The following is a 19,125-nucleotide window of genomic DNA, read 5'->3' as shown; positions in this document are numbered from 1 at the left end:
TTCCGTACGTGCAGCTTCCGTCTCAAAAGTTCTAGGGGCGGGCTCGGCAGGGCCCTGGACCCGGACTTGGACCTAGAGGATCGGAGCCATGGATGCCGCCATCCAGCGTGCCCTTAATGACAAGCTCTATGATAAACGCAAGGTTGGCGCTCTAGAGTAGGTCATCTCCTTTGTCCCGGTGTGCGTTTTACTGCCCGGGTTTCCCACACCCAGACAGTAGCGGCGAAGGCTCTAACTCGGGGTCCCCTGCTACAGACTTGAACGGGCCATCCGTGAGCTTGTCGCCCAAAAGGACTACGCGAGGGTCGAGTCAATACTCGACCAGCTCTGCAATGAGTTTGCCTACGCCGTCCATCAGCCTCATGCACGGAACGGCGGTCTAATAGGCCTGGCCGCTGCCGCCATCGCTCTTGGCCCGGTACGTCTGCCCCCATGGTGCCTTCATGTCCATAAGCTCATTCTTGCTCCTGTCTTTCCCTCGCGACTAGGAACTTGCCAGATACCTTGAAGTCATTGTGCCACCAGTCCTCGCCTGCTTCACTGACCAGGATGCCCGGGTGCGGTATTACGCCTGCGAGGCCATGTACAACATAGCCAAAGTGGCAAAGGGTGAGATCCTGATATACTTCAACCACATCTTTGACGCCCTCTGCAAGGTAGGTTACTTCCCCCCGTTGCTGGTTGCAGCTGTCGAATCTCACGGCTCACATCCTGCAGCTCGGTGCCGACTCGGAGCTATCCGTAAAGAACGGAGCCGAGCTCCTCGATCGCCTAATCAAGGACATCGTCTCGGAATCGGCCGCCACGTATGTCTCAGTCTTGGAGCAGCCGCCACCCTATCAGGAGGATGACAAGGATGTCCCCGACGAGTCTGTCGAGTTGCCGACAGCCTTCTCCCTGAAACGCTTTATCCCACTGCTCAAGGACCGCATCTACGCGCTCAACCCCTTCACTAGGACCTTCTTGGTCGGCTGGATCATCCTGCTCGACTCCATCCCGGACCTAGAGCTCGTAACCTACCTGCCCGAGTTCCTCGGCGGCCTCCTGCGCTTCCTGAGCGACTCAAACAGGGATGTCCACGTCGCCACCCAGGGCTGCTTGGACAAGTTCCTGAACGAGATCAAGCGCATCGCCCGCATCAAGAAGGGCATCGAGGAGAGCAAGAAGTCAAAGGGTGACGGTAAGCGCAAGCGCGTCGACTCGGTCGACAGCGGCAGCGCCCGCCCCCAGCTGGAGGACGGTGATGAGATTGATTCCGAGACGGCTGCCGACGATGAGGATCTCGAGAGTGAAGATGACTGGATTCCCGGACAGGATGTCCAAATAAATTATAAAGCCATCCTCGAGATCCTGACCGCGACGCTTGATTCACCGCTAGGTAAGCTGGAAACGCGCCGGGGTTGTGTTGGGCTCGCTGACAATGATTCGCAGAAGAGGATGGGCTGCTGGAGTCGCTTCGCTGGATAGTCGAGTTTCTCGATATCTGCCCAGAAGAAGTGCTCCCCTTCACTCCCAAAATCCTGGCTCACCTGCTACCCGCCATGGCCAGTGGCGTGGAATCGATCCGTCAGGCCGCGGGGAGGGTCAACACTTCCCTAATGGACTACGTCGTCTCCCTTTCCGATGAAGCTGAGTTGGCAGCGCAACCCCTCTCGCGAATACCTGGGGCTCCGCAAGCAGCTGGCGACAAAACAGATGGCACTACGAGCGCCCGGGCATCCCTGTCAAGCTTGAGAGAACTCGAGCTGCGGAGTCCTACGCCGGGCCAGGGAAAGAACATCAGGCGGACTTCAACCCCGAGTCTCGCTGTAGCCCAACCCCAGGCTGACCTTGACTACGCCGCTGCGGTGAACTCGCTGACGCTACTGTTTCTGAACGACCACGAAGCTACTCGCGTCGCAGCGCTGACGTGGCTTATCATGCTACACCGCAAGGCGCCGAGGAAGGTGTTGGCGTTCAACGACGGAACATTCCCCGCGTTGCTCAAAACGCTCTCAGACCCTGCCGAAGCAGTAGTGACAAAAGACCTGCAGCTCCTTTCGCAGATATCGAGAAACAGCGAGGATGATTATTTCACGAATTTCATGGTTAACCTGCTCCAACTCTTCTCTACAGACAGGAAGCTGCTCGAGACGCGCGGGAACCTCATCATCCGCCAGCTCTGCACGAACCTCAGCGCCGAGCGCATTTACCGGACCCTGGCGGATTGTATCGAGAAGGAAGAAGACGTCGAGTTTGCCAGCATCATGGTACAAAACCTCAACAACAACTTGATCACTGCGCCCGAACTCGCTGAGTTGAGGAAACGGCTCCGGAATCTGGAGACCAAGGTATCTTTTTTCTTCTCGTTATTAATATGCTGGGCGTAAGCTAACCGGCTAGGATGGGCAAACCTTCTTTGTCGCGTTGTTCCGCTCGTGGTGCTACAATGCCGTCGCGACATTCTCGCTCTGCCTGCTCGCCCAGGCGTATGAGCAGGCATACAACCTATTGCAGATATTGTTCGTAATTCACCCGTCACGCTGTATCCCGTACTTTCTGACACCTTCGTAGCGCCGAGTTAGAGATGACGGTCAACATGCTCATCCAGATCGACAAGCTCGTGCAGCTCCTCGAGTCGCCCGTCTTTACTTGTACAGCCGCCTGGTTTTACCCACTCCGACAACCCCATACCACCGGTACTAACGTGTACTAGATCTCCGCCTCCAGCTCCTCGAACCTGAACGGTACCCGCACCTGTATAAGTGCTTATATGGTCTCCTGATGCTCCTCCCGCAGTCGTCGGCCTTTGCCGCCCTTAAGAACCGCCTCAACAGCGTCAGTTCGATAGGATACCTGCACATTGCGCCTAGACCGTGAGTTTCCCCCATTACCCCCGACATACAGAATTCATGCAGAGACTTACCACCCCCAAGCAACGCGACAACCCCCAGCGTCCCCACCTTTGACCGGCCTAACCGCCTAAAAGGCAGAGAGGAGGGCATCATACGCTGGGGCGAGCTCCTCGAGAAGTTCCGCACCGTCCAGGACCGCGCGAGGAGACTGCGCCGGGTCGGCGCCGACAACCTGGACGACGGCCTGGGCGAGTTGCGGATCGGCGGCGGGCCGTCGACGCTCGATGCGAAGGGTGGCGCGGGCCTGCATAATGAGGTGGGCGGGGGGAAGACGGCCGGCGGACCAGGGCGCCTGGGGATCCCGACGCTCAGGGAACCGGCCACTGTCCCTACGGGTGGTGGCGGTGGCGCAAAGGAGCAACCGGCTGTAAAGCAGCGGAGTGGGTTGGGGAGGCAGTTTGGGAGGTTGGGAGGGGCGGTTTCGGGACGGGGGAAGAGGGCTTAGGTTTGAGGAGGTTGAGGTGGGAGGTTGAGGTGGGAGGTTGAGGTGGGAGGTTGAGGTGGGAGGTTGAGGTGGGAGGCTGAGGGGGGAGGTTGAGGGGGGAGGCTGAGGGGGGAGGTTGAGGTGAGAGGCTGAGGGGGGAGGTTGAGGTGGGAGGCTGAGGTGGGAGGTGAGGTTGTGTTGACTTGGGCTTAGGTTGTTGTAGCTGGTGTTGCGTCCCGGTGCGTGTTTCTTGCTGCTCGCCTCACGGCGCCTTGTTATCTCTTTCCGCCTCGTAAAGGTTTCCCATCACATGCATTGCAAGCGGCGTATAATGCAATTGATTTAAATACCCCTACCTCGACTTGGGAAGTAAGATGGAAAGGCAACAAAAGTGATTGATTCCCGGATGAAAGGAGGTCACATGGTGAAGTAACAGGCACGGAGACGGACTGTTCTAGTTGTATGGCCCATTGCTCTCGTAAGGCGATCTCTCCCCCCAGCAACGACGCCAAAATCCAGCAATCGAATTTCCTCCACCTCTCCCGCCAATTAGGCCTACCTCCTAGCCGGCTTCCTAGGCGACTCCCGCTCCACCAACCCCTCAAACACCTCATCCCGCTTGATCGTCATCCGCCGCAGCTCGGACCGCAGGCTCTCCAGCTCGTGGCGCGCCTGGTCCGTGTCGGGCGGCAGGCCCTGGAACGCGCGGACCTGCGCGTCGAGGTCCCGCTTCTGCGCGAGCAGCGCCAGGTACGCCTCCTCTTCCCGCCGCACCTGCTCGATGGACGGCGACGGCGGCTTGCCGCCCAGCGACTTCGCGAGCGCCGCGGCCTTGTCCTGCAGCTCGGGGATGCGCGCCGAGAGCGTCTTGATCCGCCGCTGCGTCGAGAGGTTCTGCAGCGCTAGGCTGGCCGGCGGGTGGTAGCCTCTGTATGGCCCGGGGTTTTCGTCTGATGCGTCCCCGTCGTCGTCGCTGTCGTCTTCTGCCTCAATTCCCTCCTTATAAGAGGGGTGGTGGTGGTGGTGGTGGTGGTGGGTTGGGGATGGTGGGCGGAGCTCGTCTGAGAGGTGCGAAGTGGTCTGGGCTTCGCGGGTGATGTAGGCTGTGAGGATGGACAGGCGGGAGAGGGCTTGGTCGAGCCTTGAGGACTGGGTGGAGAGATCGATGAGCGAGGGACCGAGGGCCGAAGGGGTGGGGTTGGCCATGCCGGATTGCAGGGCGAGAGCGGACATGGCGTCGAGGGCAGTTTGGCCTTCGCGAGTGAGGGAGGATTCGAGGGCCGTCAGGATTGCTTCGCGGGCGTCGTCTAATGGGCTGGTGGTGTTGTTGCTATTGTTGTCCTCTTGTGACTCCTCGTGGGCTCGGAGTTGGCTCAACGCCTCGGCTTCGAGCCGTGCTATGAGGGCCCGCTCCTCGTCGGCTGCCTCGTTGACCGAGGCGAGGGCGAGTAATGCGCGTAGTGTGTCGGCGTTGCGCTCGAAGGGCGGTGGGCCGTGCGGGAACTTGCGGCTCAGCCAGCCATCGACATAGGACCAGTCTTTGGCGGCCGAGGCGGCGGCGCGGGCTACTGAGGGGGAGAATATTGCTGCGTTTGGGGGGAGATGGGCCATTTTACTTGGCCAGAGCTATGAAGGGCCGGTGTCGCGTATAATTGATGTACGGTGGAGAGGGGGAATGGGTGGGATATGAGTTGATGTGAGACGGAAGTTTGTGGACAGAAAGTACCCCCCAAGAACGATGGGCAACCGACTAAATTTTTCACGGGTCTCAGTCAAGTTGATCATCTAAATGTGGAAATTTTCAAAAGGAATGCATCTCTTTTCTCCTGACGGCCTCGGCGTCTGAAAGCACCTATAAGTGAGCCTATACTGCGTAATGTGAAGTTGAGCGACCCTTGCACTTTCTGAATGCCGGGCTTGGTGGGGCCGTGGGTTTCCCTGCAGACTGACGTCCCCGCCCAAACCCGTGGGCCCCGCTGATTGGACAATCTGCACAGAGTAAACAAACCCTTGCAAGGGTCGCGGATACTTCGTCACGTCGTATCGTTTGGACGCGACTGCTGCACGGAAAACCAACTCAGGCCGTTGCTGTCGCCCACGAACGAAACTACCTCTGCTCTTTGCTTTGCTACGCCTATGACGAGATATAATTCGACAGCACACGCGATTTAGTACTTTATCGTCTTTCCCTCCGCAGCGCCAGATCCGAGCCGTCATGGTGCAGCCAGGCATTGGCGGTCTCGACACGCCGCGAACCAACGTGGGAGACGCGACATATCTTAGCCGCCAGCCCGATTTCGACATATCTCAGGAGTTATCCTTTCAGTCGCCCTCGAAAGACGCGAACCTCTTGCAGCAGCTGCGCAACGGCAACCGGCCGAACCTCAGAACCCCGCGCGGGAGTCGCGCTCCGTTTACCGACCGACGGAATCTCCCTGCCGGCCTCGGTGGCCCCGAATTCACGCCGTTACTCAAGTCGGCCACTAGGAACAGCGCCAGACGCCATGGTGCCGGCAAGGAGAACGGGCGAGCGACGCCCGCCTTCCTCGACAAGATCGACGAAGACATGACGCCCATGCCCGCAGGCGAGACTAGCATGTATGGCGCCTCGCGCAACACATCGTCCTTCATGACCAACACACCGCTCCCCGTCGTGGACAGCAGTAGTGCCGCGTCCACGCCTGTGGTAATGAGGCGGCGCGACAACGCCAAGGGCCCGCTAGAGGACGGCAACCAGCTCTCGCTACGCGAGCAGGAACACGTCATTGACAAGATAGAAAAGGAGAACTTCGGACTTAAGCTGAAGATCCACTTCCTGGAGGAAGCCCTTCGGAAGGCCGGCCCCGGGTTCAGTGAGGCTGCTCTTAAGGAGAATACCGAGTTGAAGGTTGACAAGGTCACAATGCAACGAGAGCTGCAGCGGTACAAGAAGCACCTCAACTCGGCCGAAAAAGACCTCGAGAGCTACAGGCAACAGATCCTCGAGATGCAGGAGAAGGCCAAGCGGAAGTATGCCGACGAAAACCAGCGCGCCGAGATGGACCGGCTAAGGCAGGCACTCGAAGACAAGGAGGCCGAAATCGACCATCTTCAACAGCAACTCGAGAGGGAGCAGGATGGGCACGACAGGGTCGAGAAGCTTCAGGACGAGATTAGCGACTTGGAGGCCGATCTCCGGAGGAAAGACGACGTCATCACTCAGCACGAGGACGAGATCGACGAGCTGCGAGAGAAAGTCGCCGAGGCTGAGGAGCGATTTAAGAAGACGCAACGGCGCATGGTGGAACTCGAAGAGAAGGCGCAGGATGGTGAGCGTCTCCGGGAAGCCAAGGACACAATCGAGAATCTCGAGGCCAATGTGCGGCGGCTAGAGCAGCAAATGGACGACATGAAGGATAAGCTCGAAGAGGCGATGTCACAAAAGGAGCGTGCAGAGACCGACTTGGAGGAGCTACAGGAGGAGATGGCGAACAAGTCCGTTGTCACCAAAGGTCTCTCCCGGCAAGTCGAAGAAAAGATGGCCCGCCTGCAGACCGAGGCCGACAAAGCCCGGCAAGAATGCGCATCCTTACTGGATGAGCGTGCGCTCCAACAAAAGGAGATAGACGGTATGAGGGCTAAGCTTAAGGAGGCTCGCGAGGAGCGTGACTCCTCCGAGCGCCTTCGTCTGTCCCTCGAAGCTCAGCTGGAGGAGGAGCATGCGTCACGGCGAACCGAGGTGGATGATCTCAAGCATCAACTCAAAGAGGCACGGCAAGAGCGTGACTCGGCCGAGCACATCCGCCTGACGCTGGAATCCAAACTGGAGGAAGCCCAGGCTGACCTGAACATGCGGTCCGACGAGAAGGCCCTGCTCCAAACCCGCCACGACGCATTGACGGGCGAATCCGTGTCCCTGCAGAGGGAAGTTTCCAACCTTCGAAAGTCAGTCGCAGAGCTCGAGGATAGCCTGGAACGCGAACGACAACACGCTCTTGATATCGAGCGGGACATCCGGAACCAGTTCAGGGACGAAATCGAGCGGCTAAATGACGAGATCTCTGACCTCCAGGCCGAATGTCGCGAAAGGGATAATCTTTATGACAATGACAGCGAGAAATGGGAGAATGAGCGCCACAACCTAGAGTCCGAACGGGACCGCGCCGAGGAGCGTGCTGCCGGCCTCCAGCGGACCATTGACAGGTTGCGGGATGCCGAGGGCGCGTTATCGGACAAGGAGACGAAGCTACAAGAGGCCCTCCAGAGCGAGACGGAACGGCACAAGAAGGAGGAGAAAATCCTGAGCACGCAGATCGAACAACTTCAACAAGACTTAAGCTCTAGGCAGGCTATGTTGGAGGACCTCCGCAATGAGTTGTCTGCCGTCAGGGATGAGCTCCGTCAATCCCAACTGGACTGCCAATCCCAGCTAGAGAAGGTGGAGGCGCTCGAGGACGAGGTTGAGATTTTGCAGGCTACGATCGACGAAGAATCTGAAAAAGCCCGCTTGGAGCTGGAGCAGACGCAACAAGAGTGTGACCGGCTGAAGCAGCAACTCATTTCCCTCCAAGAGACAGCGGATTCGGCTCGAGCATCATCAACCGCCTCCCAGGAGTCTGCCAAGCAAACGACTGAAAGCGTCGCTCGTCTCAAATTCCAGCTAGCCGACGCTACGGACAAGATTGCGAAGCTGACCGAGGAGCGCCGGACATTGCAAGACCGGTCTGCAAACTTGGAAGCGGAGCTGCGCTCTGTCAGGGCCGCGCTGGAAGAGACAAAGGCTGCGCGCGACGAGCTCGAGGCGGAAATCGACCAACTCAGAGAACACGGCGAGGATACCTTCAGACTCGACCAGGAGAGGCTCGACTTGCGCGTCGCTAAGACCAAGCTAGACGCCGAATCGCGCCGACTGAGGGAAGAAAACAAGGCCCTGGTTGAACGCCGGCGGGAAGTTGAGCAGTCTCTGGAGAGGGAAATTGAAAAGGCGGCTGCGGAAGAAGACCGCCTCGGCGACGAGATCCGTGATCTCCAAGCACAATTACGACAGTTATCAAGCAGCCAAGAACTCGGGCCTCTCCGCCGAACCATCCGCGAACTGGAGCGCCGCGTCGAGGACTACGAAACACAGCTGGCTGCCTCGCAGTTTCATATTCAAGGTGACGGGAACAGCGAACTCTCGTTTCTTCATCGCGAGCTTTCCGCTGCCCGGAAGAAGGAAATCGAGCAGCTTAAGCACGATGCAACCCAAAAGGAAACCATCAAGTCGCTCAAACGGCAAATCGCCGACCTGGAGCGCAAGGCTCACCAAGCAGCCCTAGACCAACTGGCGGCATCCCCATCGTCATCACGCGGAGATTCAGCGCAAAAAGCCGAGATCTCGGAGCTCCGCCATCAGCTATCCACCGCCAACCAATCGGTCCATGACCTCAAGAAGTCACTCCGCGAAGCCGAGCGCAAAGCCTCTGCCTCCGCACGAGAGCTTCAGGCGCGTCTCGACGAGCTCGAAGACGAGAAACTTGTTCTCGAGCAGGCTCTCGAAGACGCGCGCAGCGCCGCCGAGGAATCCGCCGCCACGCATGAGGAGTCGCTCAAAAAGTACAAACACAAGCTGGAGAAGTACAAGCGCGAGCGCGACGACTTGGCGACTGCCCTGCGAGATCAGCAACATGCCAACAATCATAGCAACCACAGCGGCCTCAGCGACATGTCATTCGAGGAACGCCGCGACCTCCATGGCATGCTGCGCGAGTCGCAGCTCGCCGCTGACCGCCTCGACCGGGAACTGCGCGAGCACCGCGAGGCGCTGGAGGAAGCCATGGACGCCGAGTCGTCGCTGCGCAAGAAGTTGGAGCGCGCGCGCAGCGAGCGGGCAGCGTATCGCGCGAGCGCCGAGACGCTGCAGAAGGATCTCAAGAAGCTCAAGGCGGAGAAGGACAAGGCTGTTGCCGAGGCGGCGGCTGCCGCCGCCGCCGCGAACGAAGAGCGAGCGCTGATCCATGCCCGCAAGTCGTTGGCGGCCGGTGTGGGGAAGAACGGCGCGGACACCGACACCATTATCCGAGCTGCCGAGGCCGCGGAGCGGAGGCATGAGAAGGAAATCCGCGGAATGGTGATGCAGATGCAGTGGCTCAAGGCGTGCTGGGACCACGAGGCAAAGTTGCGGAGCGACGCCGCGTTTGCGAAGCAGTATCTGTTGCTGGAGATCAAGATCCGGGATGCTTGGTATGTCCTCCACTCCCGGCCCCTTTACCACTTAACCCCCCATAAACTAACTTTCCTTTCTTTTCTCTGTAAAGCAACAAAGCAGACCTGGCAATCATCAACCGCATCCGTGGCGACCTCAACCCGTCCAGTCGCTCCGCGCTGGGCCAGCTCAGCCCTCTCCGTCACCAGAAACAAAAACAGCAGCAGAAAAAGCGCCGCCAACAAGTACCTACTAATACTGCCAGAAGTGATGGTGCTGCCACCCTCCAGCGAGTCCTCACCGCAGTGCGGTTTGTCGTGCGCATGCAGATTGGCGCACGGAACTGGGCGAAGCATGAGGATGTCCGGCAGAGGTTGGCCGAGTGCTTCGACGGGATGCAGAGGGAGGAGAGGATCCGGCAGATGAGGGATCAGTGGCGGGCGCAGATTGCGCGGAAAACAACAGGGCAAGTGGCAGGAGGAGGAGGCGGAGGCGCCGAGGTTGTTTGATGCTGTTGGGGTTATGCGGTGATGGAATGACCCTTTGGAAAGAGGGCTGTCTGCTCTGTTCTCTTTGTTTTTCATGACGGGACGAGACGGGATGGGGCGGGATGGTTATTGTTTGGGCTTGATGTCTGGAGGTTGGGGGTCAATGTGTCGTGTCGCTCTCTCTTTTCCTTTGCGTATTCTGTATTGGCTGGGCTGGCTTTGGTTGTAACGATGAGTGCTGTGCCGCTCGCTCTTTGGCTTACAGTGTGGTATAGGAGAGGATATTTCTGGTGTATGGCTTTGTTTTATGTATCTCTGGTCGTCCTCGGTGTTGGGGCTTTTGATCGGGCTAGTTCTTCATACGGTAGACATGATACGCTTGGGCATGATTCAGCAGAGGATAGGGCGCATGATAAATTGCAGTACAACGAGGTGGAATGGCTGTTCCATCGAAGGGTTGTCGAACTATATCACCGTCAAACATCCCGCCGCTTGTTATTAGTTTCTTGAAAGGATATCAAGGGACGTAATGTCTGGTATGTTAGAGATTTGCTGCTGCTTATTGCTTCTTATATCCAGCAGTGGAATAACATGCTGCTCGTCTTCCTCCGAGGCACGAGACAGCCTGGCTTGCCATAATCAGGGGACTATTAACCCCTTTGCTTCATAGCATCGACTTAACCACGACCACAGTGTGTCTCGCATTCCCAGAGCCTGTCTGTCGGCGTCATGTTAGGGCTAGACGTCCCGGACGATGTAAAATATCGGAGTTAGCTAACGTCACTGTTTCTAGGGCGAAGTGTGCTCCCGATGTAGGACGAATGGGGCCAGCTAAACGGAGAATTCCCACTTAGCACATATTGAACAAGTCCCAATTCATACCTTTTAGCGTGTATCTACCAAAACAAACTGCCCAGGTGACAAACATTGAACCGATTTTGCATCCTACCCCCGTGCAACCCAGACCAACCCAGCCAGCCCAGCCCATATGATTCCATGAAGCCCAGTCGTTTATGCTCCGATCTAGTCGTCTCTGCGCCAGCCAACAGAACAAGACTATACATAACCACAAGGTGCCGAAGGGCCCCGCCCCTCAAACGGACAAGCGAAAGAAGCGAACTCCTGAAAAAGCGCGGTCCGGTCCAGTCCCGGCCATTCTGAGATGTCCCAAGAAAACGAAGCCGCCAACTGCAAGCGGAAGCCCATTCACCTTAGCCCAATATGTCAGACGAGAAAAGAAAGGAACGAAAGGCGCTGGCACGTTGCGCCAGCGCAAGCAGAGCAGAATACCGTTCATGACGGAGAAGGGCAGGTCCTATCCCAGACTCCTGAAAGAGAGGAACTACTCGCCACCCATCCCCTCATCCTCCCAGATAGCTGTCATTTCCGCTCCTCCTCCGCCGGGTCCACTACCACCCTCGAGTAGCGGCTGGCTCTGAGGTGGGAAGAGGTGAGAGCTTGCTGCCGTTGACGCAACCGACGACGCCGACAGCTCGCGATGCAGCGGCGACGACTCGATGGGCGAGCTATTGCTGCTGCCACGTCTACTGCCCTGAGCATCACCGGCGGCACGTGAGGACGAGCTGCGCGGCGAGACCTTGCCCGTCTATCATCGGGTCTGTCAGCAATCATCCACAACCAAAGGGAAAGGAAGAGACACACCTGCTTCGCCCACCTCAGCCCACAGCTATTGCATAGATCCCTATTCCCACTCGGCCCCCTCCTCCACTCGGGCGTATCCCTCCTGTGGCAATTCGCGCAATCCCTCACGCCCGCATTCCCACCACCGGCACCGCCCCCTCTTCTCCGTTTCCGCTTCTTCTTGCTGGTTACCAGCTGCGTCAACTCTTCAGCCAACAAACGGTTAACCTTTTCCATCTGCCGTAACTCATACTGCCAGCTGGTGCAGCGCGCCGTTCTGAGCTCGCCGAAGATGTTGTCGTCCTCTTGACATTCTCCCGAGCCAGTAGCGAATTGTTGTTGTCGAGATCCCGGACCGCCACTGGCGCAGCTGTTCCCAGCCACGATAGCCCCGGCCATCGCGTCCTCGGCCCCGCTGCCGCCGCCACCGGACGCGGCTGGCCTCGCCGGCATTTTCATCAACCTCGTCTGGGCAATCAGAAAGCTAGCGGTGTTCTTCTGCCGCCTGCCGAGCCCAGCGTCTCCAGGATAAAATGTTGTCTGCGCCGGGACCGTATGGCCCCTTTTGTGGACCAGCTCATGCCTAAACGAGGAAATCGAACCTCTCCTGGCCTGCTCGATCGCCCGCCCGAACTCCGATCTCGACTCATTCCGCACGAGCTCCTGCATCCCCGTACCCTCCAGCTCTCCGGGCTCCAGGTCCAGCAACGAGCGCACGCCCGACGTTACATAGAGCAGCAATCCCGACGCCGACAGCTTGGACCAGAACTCGCCGTCCCCAACAACCCCACCATGCGCGTCCACATCCCCCCGGCGGAGTGTGAAAACTGGCCGTTCCCTCCCCACCAACACCACGCACTTCCGCCCTTTGGCCTGCTGTTCCCCGCCGCCAAACACAGTCCCGTGGCTCTCGAACCACATATACCCGCTATGCTTCCTCCGGATCCGAAACACAATATTGACCGCCGCGTTCTGCTGCGCCTCCTTGAGCTCCCGCAGGACAGGGACCACATCCGACGGGTGGCACACGCCCGACAGCGACGTTCCCATCAGCTCATCGACGTCGTACTCCAGCACCTTCTCGCACCCGGCCGGCGAGATGTACAAGAACAGCCCCTTGAGCGACAAGACGTGCACCACGTCGTCGGCATTCTCCAACAGCATCCTCTCCCACGCTTGCCTGTGCCAATCCGAGGCCGCCGCCCCCCCGCCCGTCGTAAACTGCTGAATCAGCGCTGACACCTCATCCACCCCCATCGTCGCCGCCTGACCACTACCACCAGTAGCAGCCGCAGTAGCAGTAGCAGCAGCACCGCTCTCCATCTCCCGCCGCTCGGCTGCCGTAGTCAGCGGTGGGGGCGGCGGTCGAACCCGCCGATAATCCACCTCCATTCCCTCCCCATCATCCAGAGCCGCCGCGGCTGACGAAGACGAAGCCACCTCCTCCACCGCCTCGGGACACTCGACGAGATCGATCTGGAACCCCACAATATACCTCAACCCCTCGTCCTCGTCGCCCCACGGGATGGGGATCAGGCTCAGCAGGTTCAAGAACCCGCCGCCGCCCTTGCGGTAGTTCAGCACCGCCGCCTGGCACTCCTCCTTGTTCTCCACCCGGTCGCGCAGCTCCCTCACCACGCCGTTATCGACAAACTCGCGCCTGCTCCCCTTCTGGACTTTGCCGTCGGGCGACTGCAGGAACCGGCAGTTTTGGCCGAGGATCTCGTGCCGGTTGTAGCCCGTGAGCTCCTCAAAGCTGTCCGAGACGTAGATGATGGGGCAGTCTGGAAGAGTAGCATCGCAGACGACAAAGGAGCAGGACAGGTCGACCGCGCCCAGGGAGATCTTCGGGTTGGGCCGCGTCGAGACGTACGATAGCGCGCGGAGCATGTCGAAACCCGAGGCCGAGTAGGGGTTCTTATTCGAGGACCTTGCGGGGAGTATGGCGCCGCTCTTGGGGTGGGTTGAGCTAGGGGTTGGGGACTTGGTTGTGGTGGTGCTGGGTGGGGTGAAGTGAGCGTGCGAGGTTGTCTGGGGGGTTGGCGGTTCGGAGGAGTGGAGGGATGGGGGGTTCGATACGGAAGCGGGGATGGCCGCTGGGATCGACGCCAGATTGGGATTCAGGGCCAAGCTGGAGGATCCTCGTATTGTGCCCGTGTTGTTGCTGAACGCCTGGGTTTGGCCCGTCGTGCTGCCACCATCCCCGAGCATGATCCCGGGCGCCTGGTTGACATTTCCTGCGCTCGCGGGAAGGCTGTCGACAGGCATGCCTATGGAAAAGTTTGCATTGGCGCTGTTGAGAGTGGTAGGCCCGAAATCTGACGACCTGAAGAGGCTGGCAGACGCGGGGTCCTCAGCCATTGTTCCCATATTCAGATTACTGAAGGCCCCCATTGCATCCATTGTGTCCGATGACAGCATAGGAAAGTCTGACTGGCCGGCCATGGCCATGAGATCCTGCTGTGAAAAGGCAGCCGAGTTACCGGGGAAGGCGCCGCTGCTAGCCAGCTCCTGGAACCCCGACGCCATGTCGCCGAACTGATACCCTGGGAGAAGGTTACTGAACTCCATCATCGACATGAGTCGGTTGTCCCCTTGCTGGGCCAATGAGCTTGGGAAAGGGTAGGTCACGCTCCGTCTCTGCTGGAGCTCGTGAGAGTTTTGGTTGACAATGTTGCCCAGAGAATTGGCACCCGATAGGTGAGGGTCTAGCATGGAGGATAGGGGATCCTCTTGGTGTAGTCCCCCCCAGCTCCCCGCGTTCATCATGCCCATGCTCCGGCCTTGGTCCGGCTGCCGGCTCCGCTGCCTAGCCGAGTACTCCCGGGGCTCCTCCGGCGATAGCCCAGACGGGTAGAAGTTGTTGTTCATTGTCACGGCATTAGTCTAGTCTCAAACTAGGAAGTGACCCGCAGAAGGGCTGAGTAGGTTAATTAACGAGGACTCTACTTGTCATTGCACCATCGAAGACAAGCTAGCTCGGCGATTGGTATGAGCTGTCCGCTTAGACGGTTCATTCGCGCCGGGGCTGAAGACTGTCTACGTCGGGGCGTTTTGGGGTCGCGGGGGCGCGACTATCTGTGTGTGGGCGACTCTCACCAGTCTCTGGCCAGGCTTGGCCGAGCAGCAGCCACAGTCGCAATCACAGCAATAGAACCAGCGACTGACGTTGCGCATACGTGTCTGGGACCGATGCAGCGTGCAGGGGATGGGATGGAGCGGTCAACACTCAGCGTTTCTTTTGTTCAGGCGCTGAGAGGTTGGGGATGTTGGTAGGTGCTGGAGGCTTATCTGAAGCCCGAAGATCGGCCCAGATCCGGGCACCAGGATTGCCTGTCAGGAGGTATCACCACACAAAAAGCCGCAGCTCCGTCGGCAATGGTATTGCGCGATTCAATTGGCGGGCAGTCGCAGGTAGTTGTGGATTATCGGGATTACTTCTGCGACGAAGAAGATGCTGTCAAGCGGACTGGGTTGGACAACTGTGTCTAGGTTGACGTAGTTCTCCCCACCACTTTGTCAATCGAGAGCGGGGCCATGTTCCTTGTGCTGTAGGAGGAATGTGGTGGTGGGGCTGATCGCGGCCATGGGCGGGAGCGGACGGGAATAACAGAGGATAGAAGAAAGGGAACATGCAAAATAGAAACGATATAGGCGCAGGCACGAGGGAGTTGTCTCTCTACCACAGGCCCTGACCATGCCCCAGAGACGTTAGGTTCATTACAGTAGCTACCACTCTCTGATTCTCACCAACCATCAGCCACCAAACGGTCAAAGTCATGGCCGGACTGATGGTATTGATATATTACCTTGCTCAACATATGTAGCTGTGTCTCACCCGCGACCTGTCAGTTGATTGAATCGCTGTGCTGTGTGTTTTGGCCACCGTTCCCACCCAAGTGCTGCCAGAGATGAAAACCCATACAATTTTCTCCCACCAATTCCGAATTCCCCACATCCATAGACATGGTCACTTACTCGCTGAAAATAGTCCATGATCGCAAAAGAGCCCTTCAGAAGAAATGCCAGCGCTGCATGCTCCGTTCCAAGAACCCGCCAGCCGGAAGGGCCAGTTGGGAGGAGGGGAGTGGGTACGGTAGTGCTACAGCGCTCCTCGACCTCGAACATGAGGTCCGTTGGCTCGCCTAGTAAAAGTTATTCAACTCCATACCGCCACCGGCATTACCACTCGCCCTCGGCTGAGCCGGCCAGCTGCCATGTTGTTGTTGCGGTTGCTGCTGTGGTTGATAACCACCCTGATACTGGTTCGGCTGCTGGCCCCCATAAAACCCCGGATTTCTCGGGTTTGACGGGCCCGTCGGGATCTGTGGCTCATCCTCATACATCTGCGCAAAACCCCCCTGACTGTCCCGCGTGCCCAGGTCATCAAGAGACTTGTAGTGATGCCCACCACCGCCCCCTCCCCGGCCGCCGCGGCCCTTTGCCGCGCCGCCGCGTTGGCCCCGGAACCCCCGGTTTGCTCCACCTCCGCCGCCGCGGAACCCCCCTCGGCCGGCTGCACCGCCGCGCCCACCAGCGCCACCACCCCCGGCAAAGTTCCCTTGGTGGTGGAACTGCCTCTGCTGTTGAGCCCCTGCGGCCGGGACATGGCTCTGCCGCGAGCGGAAATCGTCCGAGGCGGCTGTGTGCTTGCGCTTGTTTGTGCCCTTGGGCCCCTGGTAGGGACTCTCGACGGCGTCGTGACCCTCGATGCGGAGAAGTATCTTCTCGCCCACCGTCGTCTCAAACGTAAAGGCCTTGTCTGGCGGCACGGGCTGCCAGTTCTGGATCTTACCTGCGTCAACGTGGCGCGCGCCCTTCCGCAGCGCCAGCACGACCAGAGGCACGGGGCTGCCCGTGTGGAACTTTGCCGTCGCCGGGACGGGCTTGACGCGTGCCGCCCAGACCGTGTTCTCGAAGCAGGCTGTGCCCGTCACCTCCCAAGTCATTTTGCTGCCGATGCCGCCGACCTTCTCCAGCAGGCTATGTGAGCACGGCCGGGCACTTATCATGATGACGTTCCCATGGAGCTTGAGCTCTGCTTCGGGTAGGTTCTGCGGGACCTGTGCGAGGGTGAGCAGCCGTTGCGTGTCAGCGCTATTGATCATGTATCCCGTGTAAAAGACGCTCTTTTTGATGGCAAGACGCGAGCCTCTGATGCCACGCCGCCGCTTCGACAGGGCGGCATTGTGCTCGTTGATGATCTGTTGGACTTCAGCCACCTCGACAATGGGGTCGAGGTAGGTGGCCATGTCGGCTACCTCGACGACCCTCGCTTTGATGGGCCCACGTGTCGCCGAGCCGTCTATGGCGCTCTGCCTCTCGTTATACTCGGCAAGGAAGTCGTTGAAACCCTTGACGTGTTTTATCCGATCTTCGTAGATGTATATCTCTTCAGCATGTTTGTAAGTCTCCATTAGGGACTCCAAGAACACCTGCTTAAAAATCATGGTGCTGGCAAAGCGCTGGTTGTTGGGGCCGACAGCGGGCTTCAGGCAGATCATGTCAAACTCGAGGCCCCTGCTGGTAACCATGCGCTTGATCAAGTCGCTGAAGCCGGACTCGGAGCGCCCCGTGAGCAGGACGCAGAGCGCATCCTTTTGTTCTGTGCTCAGCTGGATGAGCTCAATGACTTTTTCGTTCCACCATCCGTTCCACGCGCGTGGCTCTTCCTTGGCAAGGCCATCGCCTGTCGCGGCAAGGATGCGGGAATCGTGCCACCAGCCACCGTTGAGAAAGGCGTCGGGGTTCGACAGCGTGCCTATTGTAGGGCTATTCCAGATCTTGGGGTTTGGCAATGGCGTCTTGAAGACTGCAAGCGCACGCGCATAGGGTTAGCAGCGGGCGACAGAGCAGAGCAGTATACGAAGCAGACATCCGTACGAGTGTTATCAAAGTCGTAGACATGGAGCGACTTGATCTTATCAGCGGCTGTGCCGGTAGAGTGGTCAGCCACGGTGAATGTTGTGTCAGACGGGGAAGGCGAGGAATGTCCAAAGTGCCAGACCTGGGAGCTGCTTGTTGAGGATCGACCAACGGCCCATGGCAGTCACTGTATACGGGCTGTTGCCGTTGGCGGAGCCATTATTGTAGGCCGCATACGTTGTCGAACCCATGACTACTCGTCGGGACAGGTTCGAGATTCTTGAGAACCAGGTTGCAAGAACCATGGAGAGCGCATCGCCAACCGATGGCGGGTTGCTGCGATCGCAGTTGCTGGACTTGCGCTAACAATTTCAAGGTTGGGCCGGCGATGACAAGGGTGCAGTGGGGCAAGGTGGAGAAACTTGAGTGGAAGTCGAGACTTTCATCTCATATGCATCTATCCGTACGGCTGTTGCACACCGAGACTCCTACTATATCAGGTTCTCCTCGTCCGTAGTACACGTTGTAGTCTTCCGGTATGTCTGCACCAAAGACACACAGGACGTGCTCCTTCTAGTTTCATTCTGGTCGTAGAAAAACACGATTTCCTGCGTTGCAGCAAAATAATAAAACAAAAGCGACATTTTATTTTCCTGAGCCAAACGCCACCCGTACGTATTCTCGTGAGCAAACGCCTCTACCATGCCGAACTCATATCTGGGCAATACACAAGCGCGGGGAGATCTGCATCTCTCCGCCGAACAGGGAACCGTGTAGAGGCAGTGTGCTTACACAGCTTAGGACATATCAATCTCCTGTGTCTTTGGCTTCTCAGGTCCGTTGTCAGTCCTGAAGCCTATGGCTTCCGCCGCCTCCTTGTGCGTATAAGGCCCCTCACGCAGCTGCTTGAGCCTGGAGATATTTTATAAGCAATGCGACGTTGAACTACCAGAATGCGTGCTCACCTCCTCTTGTGAGGTTTGCCCTTTCGGTGCAGCACGAGGCTTGTGTCGGTCTCGAACCACTTGGCACACTCGATGCAGTAGTGCCGCCCAAGGCCAGGCAGGTCCTCAGCAGCTTTCGTCTCTTTGTACTGTTCCAGGTGCTTGGGAGACAAGAGATCGGCTTGGATTTGGTCGATGTCGCTGTCGGGGATGTTAGTTGAGATGTGATGTGGTCTGTGCGGGTGAGCTCACCGGGTCCGCCGCCGCGTTTTTGTCTTGGTGCGCTTCGCAAAAATCCCCATGGTTGTTGCCGTTTCCGGGTGTAGTTTGGCTTTTCTGGATATCTGGCTCGGTCGGACTTTTCTGGATTGCTGAATGGAATATCTCCCTCTGCCGCTGAAGATGCCCAAGAGGTTGATGTGGGGAAAAATTTCGGCAGTAACAATTCTTAGTCCCCGCCTGACCCACTATAAGCATTTACCCACTTGGCCAATATACCTCCTTACGGCTTTCACCTCATAGTACCTGGGTAGAATATCGAATGACGGCTATCGCAAGCTACGAGTTTACAAAAGAGGAAACTTTGGGACAGCTAGGGATGAGGCCGTGCCGACTACAAGCAAAACATGGGTTATGTGTGCGTTAAGTGTACGTGCAGAATGCCCGTGCAAAATGCCAAATCGCGTTGAGCATTGTGAAGAGAGAC

General features: G+C 58.2%; 6 protein-coding genes across 6 annotated transcripts; 2 read left to right on the top strand and 4 right to left on the bottom strand.

Annotated features, from left to right (window-relative positions):
- Positions 1-88: 88 nt before the first annotated feature.
- On the top strand, positions 89-3,339 carry MFIFM68171_07472 (putative enzyme activator VAC14; the record flags this gene model as incomplete). Its single annotated transcript, XM_071062892.1, has 9 exons — positions 89-156; positions 256-418; positions 489-656; positions 718-1,378; positions 1,432-2,330; positions 2,383-2,501; positions 2,554-2,633; positions 2,696-2,855; positions 2,916-3,339. 9 exons carry the CDS (start codon positions 89-91, stop codon positions 3,337-3,339), a joined length of 2,742 nt encoding a protein of 913 aa, XP_070918993.1.
- Positions 3,340-3,873: 534 nt separating this feature from the next.
- Positions 3,874-4,929, bottom strand: MFIFM68171_07471 (HAUS augmin-like complex subunit 1; the record flags this gene model as incomplete). Its single annotated transcript, XM_071062891.1, has 1 exon — positions 3,874-4,929. One exon carries the CDS (start codon positions 4,927-4,929, stop codon positions 3,874-3,876), a length of 1,056 nt encoding a protein of 351 aa, XP_070918992.1.
- A 604-nt stretch (positions 4,930-5,533) lies between these two features.
- MFIFM68171_07470 (Tropomyosin-1 alpha chain) lies at positions 5,534-9,990 on the top strand (the record flags this gene model as incomplete). Its single annotated transcript, XM_071062890.1, has 2 exons — positions 5,534-9,519; positions 9,594-9,990. The coding sequence occupies 2 exons, from the start codon at positions 5,534-5,536 to the stop codon at positions 9,988-9,990; spliced, it is 4,383 nt and encodes a 1,460-aa protein (XP_070918991.1).
- Positions 9,991-11,311: 1,321 nt separating this feature from the next.
- On the bottom strand, positions 11,312-14,481 carry MFIFM68171_07469 (uncharacterized protein; the record flags this gene model as incomplete). The annotated part of the gene is made up of 2 exons (XM_071062889.1): positions 11,312-11,575; positions 11,632-14,481. 2 exons carry the CDS (start codon positions 14,479-14,481, stop codon positions 11,312-11,314), a joined length of 3,114 nt encoding a protein of 1,037 aa, XP_070918990.1.
- A 1,274-nt stretch (positions 14,482-15,755) lies between these two features.
- MFIFM68171_07468 (uncharacterized protein) lies at positions 15,756-17,726 on the bottom strand (the record flags this gene model as incomplete). The annotated part of the gene is made up of 3 exons (XM_071062888.1): positions 15,756-17,422; positions 17,494-17,541; positions 17,618-17,726. 3 exons carry the CDS (start codon positions 17,724-17,726, stop codon positions 15,756-15,758), a joined length of 1,824 nt encoding a protein of 607 aa, XP_070918989.1.
- A 546-nt stretch (positions 17,727-18,272) lies between these two features.
- MFIFM68171_07467 (uncharacterized protein) lies at positions 18,273-18,721 on the bottom strand (the record flags this gene model as incomplete). Its single annotated transcript, XM_071062887.1, has 3 exons — positions 18,273-18,387; positions 18,441-18,620; positions 18,672-18,721. 3 exons carry the CDS (start codon positions 18,719-18,721, stop codon positions 18,273-18,275), a joined length of 345 nt encoding a protein of 114 aa, XP_070918988.1.
- Between the last annotated feature and the right edge of the window lie 404 nt (positions 18,722-19,125).

The sequence above is a fragment of the Madurella fahalii genome (genome assembly GCF_045866475.1).
Source record: "Madurella fahalii IFM 68171 DNA, scaffold_4, whole genome shotgun sequence".
In the NCBI taxonomy this organism is placed as follows: domain Eukaryota; kingdom Fungi; phylum Ascomycota; class Sordariomycetes; order Sordariales; genus Madurella; species Madurella fahalii.
The sequence above is the reverse complement of the archived record's forward strand: the minus strand, read 5'-3'. Positions and strand labels throughout refer to the sequence as shown.